Source organism: Suricata suricatta, chromosome 1 (genome assembly GCF_006229205.1).
Source record: "Suricata suricatta isolate VVHF042 chromosome 1, meerkat_22Aug2017_6uvM2_HiC, whole genome shotgun sequence".
Lineage (NCBI taxonomy): Eukaryota > Metazoa > Chordata > Mammalia > Carnivora > Herpestidae > Suricata > Suricata suricatta.
In genome coordinates, this window is record NC_043700.1 from 77,274,141 (window position 1) to 77,282,006 (window position 7,866).

At 35.0% G+C, this 7,866-nt stretch overlaps 1 protein-coding gene across 3 annotated transcripts in view; it reads left to right on the forward strand.

Moving 5' to 3' along the window:
- Positions 1-7,866, forward strand: part of ANAPC10 (anaphase promoting complex subunit 10) — a 101,190-nt gene extending 93,324 nt beyond the window's left edge. For 2 of the 3 annotated variants that reach the window (XM_029955974.1, XM_029955986.1), the window contains exon 5: positions 6,876-7,866. In XM_029955974.1, coding sequence (XP_029811834.1) covers positions 6,876-7,106 — 231 coding nt within the window. In that variant the 3' untranslated portion in view covers positions 7,107-7,866. The remainder of the gene's footprint in view (positions 1-6,875) is intronic. The other variant, XM_029956087.1, reaches the window with a different exon arrangement.

Sequence of the window (7,866 nt, forward strand, 5' to 3'; positions counted from 1 at the left end):
TTGAAAATAGCTTTTTAAATAAGATAAGTACATATTTATGGAGAAAAACATATGTAACACATGAATTTAGAATAAAATGACAGTGATCCATATTCTTACCATTACAGATATTGTCTGTATTTTGGTGAATATCCTTAGACTTTCCTCTATCCATACAAAAATAATCTTTAAAAAAAATATATGGTATGATCATATAACCCATTGTTTGGTATTTTGCTTTTTAAAATTAACCAGAGATGGCTGCAAATAACTGCAAATATATAGAGATACATCATTTTTACTTGCTATAGGATATTCCAGGATATGGACGAGCCAGTAATTATTTAACCACTCTGTGGCTTACTATTGCTGTTTAACAAATCACCCAAAGCAAGAGTCATCATGTATTATCTCTCTTGATTTCTGTTCAGGAGTTTGGAGAAAGCTTGGCTGGCCGTTTCTGTCTCTGAGTCTCTCATGCAGTTACAGTCATATGTCAGCTAGGCTGACTGAGACTGGAGAATCCACTTCTAAGGTGGTTCACTCATATGTCTAGCAGGTGGTGCCAGTGGTGGCTGGGGGCCTAGGTTCTTCTCCACATGGACCCCTGCGTGGGACTTCTTCAGTATCATCATGTCATGGTAGCTGGAGTCTCCCAGAAGGAGTGATATAAAAGATCCAGGCAGAAGCTGCCATGCCTTTTCTGACCTCTCTGCAAAGTCACACATCGTCACTTGTAACATACTCTGTTGGTTACACAAAGCCAATTCTAACCCATTGTAGGAGGAGGCTATTGAAGAGTATGACTCTCCAGGGTCATCCTGGGGGCTGGGTACCACCACCACTCTTCTACTGGTAGTCATTTAACTTATTTTCAGTTACGAATATTATTATATATGTGTATAATCCTTGTGCCCTTGTCTTAAGTATTTCTCTATAGTTCAGAAGTGAAGTTCTATTAAAGGATAGTTACATTTAAAATTTTGAAAGGTATTACCAAATTACTCTTCAGAAAGGGTATACCTATGTACTTTCCATATCAGTCCATGAGAATACATTACCCTTCTCACCAGTAATCGGTGTTCTTAATTAACTATTTTAGTCTCTGCCAGTCTGATAGATGCTTATATGTATATATGTACATGTATATGTATTTATATATATACACATATATGTATATATTAGTAAGATTGAACAATTTCCTTGTGTTTGTTGGCCCATTGCGTGTGTGTGTGTGTGTGTGTGTGTGTTTAGTCTATACAGGGTGTCCATTTAAAAAATTTGTGTTGATTTTTTTCTTAAGATTATTTCTTTTTTAAAAAATGTTTATTTATTTTTGAGTGTGCGTGCTTGTGCGAGAGAGAAAGAGAGAGAGAGATTGTGAGCAGAGGAAGGAGATGGAGAGAGAGAGAGAATCCCAAGCAGACTCCGCTCTGTCAGTGCAGAGCCCAACACAGAGGCTCGATCCCACAAACTGTGAGACCATGACCTGAGCTGAAATCAAGAATCAGACGCTTAACTGACTGAGCCACCCAGGCAGCCCAGAAATTCTATTTTTAATTCTATAATTGTTACCTTTTATAATTTCCTTTAGTTCATATGTGTATATGTTTATGTGTAGGGTGTAAAGGAAATTGTATTATGATAAGAAGATTAGTGGTGAATTTTCTTCTGCCATATTTCACTTAATTCATGTTTTATTTCAGATAAGAAATTACTACCAGATTATTATCTTTATGTTATGTAAAACACGTTTATATTTAAAAGCACAGTCTTTGGAATCACACTGCCTGTTTCAGTCGCTGCTTTGCCACTTACCAGTTATGTGACCGCACCAAAACTACTTAACACTTTGTGTCTCAGTTGTTTCATTTGTGAAATCAGGATAATAATATTACCTGCTTTGTTGCTAGGATTAAATAAATTAATATACTTACTGTACTTAGGGTAGTACCTGGCCCATATGTGCTAGGTAAGAGCTTGGTGCTATTCTTGTCATTGGCATTCTTTTTGAGGAATTATTATTGACATTTACATTTTCTTTTATGAGCCTATGATTTTTTTTTGGCTAACTTTTTTGTCTATTTGTTTCTTCCTCAGTACTAGCATTTTTATTATGACTTTCCTGAAGTCTTCTTATGTTTATATCCAATCTCTTTGTATCTCTTTGAGTAGTTTTTTTTCAGGTGTGAGCTATCTTATTTGCCACTGTATTTTTTTTTTTTTCAGTTCCTAGAACATAGCTTGGCATATAACAGTTGCTCAGTAACGTTTGATGTGTGTGGAGCCCTGGCATACTTGTGAAGCTCTGGTCAGAGGGTGCACTAGAGGGAGACGGCATGACAGGAAGAGGAAAAAGAGACTTGCTTCCTTCTGTTTGTGTCCTGTTTGTTTTCCGTCATCCTACTAGTGTTTCTTGACAGCAGCAGTTCCTTCCCGTAGCTTTACCTGAGTCCAGTTTGCAGTTTTTCTAACACTCACAGCACCAGGCTAACGAGCCCCATGTCAGAAATGTCAGCTGGCTGCCACTCCTCAGTTTCCTACACCAGCCCCACTGGGCTCTTCCTCCGGGGACACCAACACCAGCCAAACAGCTCCCTCCTCCAGGATCTGTTTCAAATCCACAGGATGCTTTTTCTGAAGTTCGCCGTTTTGATAATCTGTCTCTTTTTTGTTCTTCCTCCAGCCTTAGAATTTCACTTCTTGTACATGTTCCCTCCATGATACCTTAGTTCTCTCCTTGGCCTCTTCATTTCTCTAGTTAACAACTTGATTCCTACTTAGTGAATTCTCTCTTAAAATAACTTGTATGTCCCCTGACTCAGCTATGTCCCCTGACTCCAGGCTGAGTTATTTTCTATTTTATGAAGTTATATTACCTTTCTGAGGGTCAATTCCATCAGTTACTACTCCCTGTGTCAGGGGTCAGCAAACTGTAGTCCATGGACCAACTCTGGTCAGTGGCTTGCTTTTGTAAATAAAGTTTTATTGGAGCCTAGGCAAACTCATTCACCTTTATATAACCTGTAACTGTTTTCACTCTGCAAAGGCAGATTGACTAGTCATGATTTCCACATGGCCCACAACACCTAAAATGTTTACTTTTGGGTCCTTTATAGAAAAAATTTTTCAGCCCTTACCCTACAATGACAGCTAAGTGTATTTTTGATGTGTAGTAGACAGGCCAATAAAAAAAATGTTAAGTGAGTGAATATATAGAGAAAAGAGCCAAAAAGGGAGATGATAGAAAGAAAGAACAAGGAGAAATATAGAAAAAAATTGTATAGTAATGGTGATGAAATGTTCATTTATTGAGGTAAACCAGAAATGGAGAAAAAATAAAGTTAAATTGGCAAAAATTCATGTCATTAATTTTCTGCTTAATATATAAAATATTACAATTTTTGCTTAAAGTATATTAATCTTTTAACCATTTATAAAAAACATAAGAATTATATATACTGTATGTTCTTAAAGGTTTTTTTAAAGTTTTTATTTGAATTCCAATTAGTTAATGTACTTTTTTTTGAATCTATGAAGTAATTTAAGGTATGACGATATCAGAATAAGAACTTTTTAGAGATGATTCTGAGAATTCTAAACTGCCCACAGTAGAACTGCAGTAGGCACATGACTTGAAATTTTATGACTTTTGGGGAATATAGTTGATTGTGAAGCCATTTGAAAGATGTTACCAATTACACGTACTTTGTAATGTGGTTTTAGTAATGGAGATCAGTAAGCCTTATGATATGTTCTGAAACAATACTAATAGTATTTATTGAATAATTTATTACATTTATAATTCTGTGCATATAATGCCATAAAGCATTTATGCTATAAAATCTAAATATAATTTTCAGTACACCAAAGCATTTAAGATATACTAGGAAAAGAACATTGAGTCTATCAGAAATAATGGTTAAATTTGTCAAAAACATTGTTAGTAAGAAGTTGAATTTAGAATCTTAGTTTGACTTTTTTGTTCATTGTTGAGGTTCATTAGAGTACATTTACCTTGAGAATAGATTCTTCCTACCAGAAATGCTTTCTCCCTTCTCTGTAGTCCCACAAATATCTATTGTAATAGTTTTCTTTATCTATTATAACAAATTATCACACACGTAGTAGTTTAAAACAACACACATTGGTTATTTTACAGTTCTAGAGGACATAGTCCAAAATGAGTCTTATGGATTAAAATCAGGGTGTCAGCAAGCTGCCTCCTTTCCTGGGGATTTCTGGGGAGAGCCATTCCTTGCCTTTTCCAGCTTCTGGAGGCTGCCCACTTTCCTTGGCTTATGGTCCCATCACTCTAACCTTTGCTTTTACCATCACATCTTCTCTGGCTGTCCTGTCTTCCTCTTACAAGAAGTCTTGTGATTACATTAGGTTGACCAAGGAAATCCAGGATAATTTTTCATCCTGGGATCTTTAGCTTAATCACATCTACAAAGCCCTGTTTGCCATGTAGTTAAAATAACCCCAGGTTTGAAGAAGGACTCGGATATTGTTGGAGGCTCATTGTTCTACCTGCCAAATCTTTTTTTCTTTTATTTAGAATTATTAAATATCAGACCAGAAGGGACACTTGATAACTTCTCCAGTCCTTTTATTTTATCCTTGAAGAAACTGGGGCCCCTGGGGGACTCAGTCGGTTGACAGTCCAACTTTCAGGTCATAATCCTGATTTTGTGGGTTTAAGCCCTGTGTCCAGCTCTGTGCTGACAGGTCAGAGCCTGGAACCTGCTTCAAAAATAAATAAACATTAAAAAAAATTTATACTTGAAGAAACTGAATGAAGCCAAAAAGGTTGTTTGTCTGCTTCAGAGCTTTTTTATTTCCCTTATTTTCATTTATCTTTTTGAGAGAGGGAGAGAGAGAGCACAAGCAGGGGAGAAGGGCAAAGGGAGAGAGAGAGAGAATTCCAAGCAAGCTCCACACTGAGCATGGAGCCCAACATGGAGCTCAATCCCATGACCCTGATATCATTATGTGAGCTGAAATCAAGAGTTGGACCTTTCCAACTGAAGCACCCAGGTGCCCCTGGCTCTGAGTTTGTTTTCAGGTTAGGAACAACACCTTATTCATGTTTTGTGTACTTTATTTAGCAAAATACCTTGAACATTTTAACTAATCAGTAACTATTTGTTACCTAAATGAATAAAAAGTTAGTGATGGAAACCAGACATACCTGATCTCTGATTCTTTCATTTTAAGTTAGTGCTAATGGAAATTTATTAAAAAAGTAAACAAACCACTGATTAAATATACCACAAGAAGTAGAGATTTATTCATTCTTACGTTCTATGGTTAAAAAGAGGAAATCATTCAGTCTTAAAAATAGCTACCTTTTTAAAGATTCTTGTTTTTTTTCTTGTCCATCTCTACTTTTGTCTACTTTTGTCTTCTCCATAAAAAAATTGAAAGAAGGAAGGAAAGAGGGAAGAAAGAAGGAAAGGTTGGAGGGAGTGAGGGAAGAAGGGAGAGGAAGAAGAGAAAAGAGAATGAATGAAAGAAAAAAAAGGAAGGGAAAAAGGGAGAGCGGAAAGAAAGAAGATACAGTGATGTATTCACTTCATTGTTTTGCTAGACTCACTCATGGAATCCATTTAGATTCTCATACACCTCTCTTTGGCTGTGTTGATAGGATAAGTCTATTTTCTGTGATATATATATATAGTTTATATGTGTTCAATAATTAAGATAACAGAAATCAATGTTTTAAAAACTATTTCAAAACTTTACAAAAAATCTTAGAAACTTAGGTTTACTTTTTGACTTATGATTTTCTTTCTCTTGTTAAGTAAGGATAGTTTGGATTCATGATTAAAATAAAATTAAGAATTAGGGACAGATGGGTGGCTCAGTCAATTAAGTGTCCAGCTTCGGCTCAGGTCATGATCTCATGGTTCATGGGTTCAAGCCCATCATTGGGCTCTGTGCAGACAGCTAGGTCAATGCCTGGAGCCTGCTTCAGATTCTGTATCTCCCTCTCTCTCTGACCCTCCCCTGTTCACGCTCTCTCTATCTCAAAAATAAGAAATTAAAATTAAAAAATTTTTAAACTTAAGATAAAATTAAGAATTGGGGCGCCTGGGTGGCTCAGTCGGTTGAGCATCCGACTTTGGATCAGGTCATGATCTCATGGCTTGTGAGTTTGAGCCCCATGTCAGGCTCTGTGCTAACAGCTCAGAGCCTAGAGCCTGCTTCAGATTCTATCCCTCTCTCACTCTGTCCCTCCCCCACTCATGCTCTGTCTCTCTCAAGAATAAATAAAACATTAAAAAATAAAATTAAGAATTAAAAACAAATTTGTCTGACATTTCTTATTAAGAATTTTAAAATTTTATCTAGCATTTCGTATTAAAAATCTAGATTTTGGGTTTAGAATATCCATCCAAGCTATATAAATCACTTACCATTTTTCAAGAAAAAAGCTTTGTCTGATGTTTTTTTAATGATTGATTTTCTTTTGTTCTTATAATTTGTGTAGAATCTGAATGTGTTTGAGTATATTAGATATGATCCTCAAAATAAAATACACTTGAAGCATAATGTTAGATTCTTTTCCTGCTTATATCAACATGGTCGTCCATTGACCGTATACATTTATACATGTCTAATTCTAAACTTGTATGTTATACAGATTTCTGTAAACCCTAAGATTACATAGATCTGTCTTTATTTTGTCTACTAAGATGGTACATGTAGAATGCCTATTAACAGGTGTAAAAATGGACCATGTTGTAACAGTGCCAAATGACTGGTAATGGTTATATTGTTATTCTCTCAGTGAGCAAAATGTTAACTCTAAGTCAACTTTAGGATGCGTTCATTGTAATAAATTATGTTCGTTGGGTGAAAACATAATCCGATTTTTGTTTTCTTGGCAGCAACTTGAATTGGTGGAACCAAGTGGCTGGATTCACGTTCCCTTAACTGATAATCATAAGAAGCCCACTCGCACATTCATGATACAGATTGCTGTTCTAGCCAATCACCAAAATGGAAGAGACACCCACATGAGACAAATTAAAATATACACACCAGTGGAAGAGAGCTCCATTGGCAAATTTCCTCGATGTACAACTATTGATTTCATGATGTATCGTTCAATAAGGTGACCTTAACACAGAACAGGAGTCATTAAACATATCTTTGTTTTATCTTATCAGTAACTATTATATCTGGAATCTTTATTGAAAAAACATGTTATTTTGCAATCTTGTATGCATTGAAGAGTATTTTATTGTAACTTTAATATGTTTTGGGTCATAGTATTTTTATTTTCTTTAACATATAATAAAGCTCATATATTTTACATTATTAATAAAGGATTTGAACCCCATCATTAAATTTTTCATTATATCAAAAGAAAACAATTCAACTGAGTATTTTAAGAGATAACATCATTTTTACTAACCAAGTGATTATTTCATACAGTGATCATGCATTAGAGTAATGATTTATTGCATGTTTGGGAACAATACTATGTTTTATCAGTAGATACTATCTTTAATAGTACAAAATTATTATTTTTTCTCTAGAGGAAACTTATTCTTTTAATACTGGGTCTTTTAAAAAACAGTGTCAAAAGTGGCTTAGCATTAGATATCTGATGAGAACCATTCTGATTTGGGGAATAGAGTTAATTGTATCATAATTACTTCCATGAAATAGTTTTAATCCCAGGGTTCTCTGTATCCTAATGTTGTGTCAGAGATTGCCAGTATCATCTGATATTTATTCTAATGCTAGTGCTGCTTATAGAAGCGTTTATTTCAAATTTGTGTCTGACATAGAAGCATTTTTTGAGGGATAATATGTCTCATAAAAATTTTAAAAATGTATGACATTGTTCTTTGTATATAAAAATATTTTAAA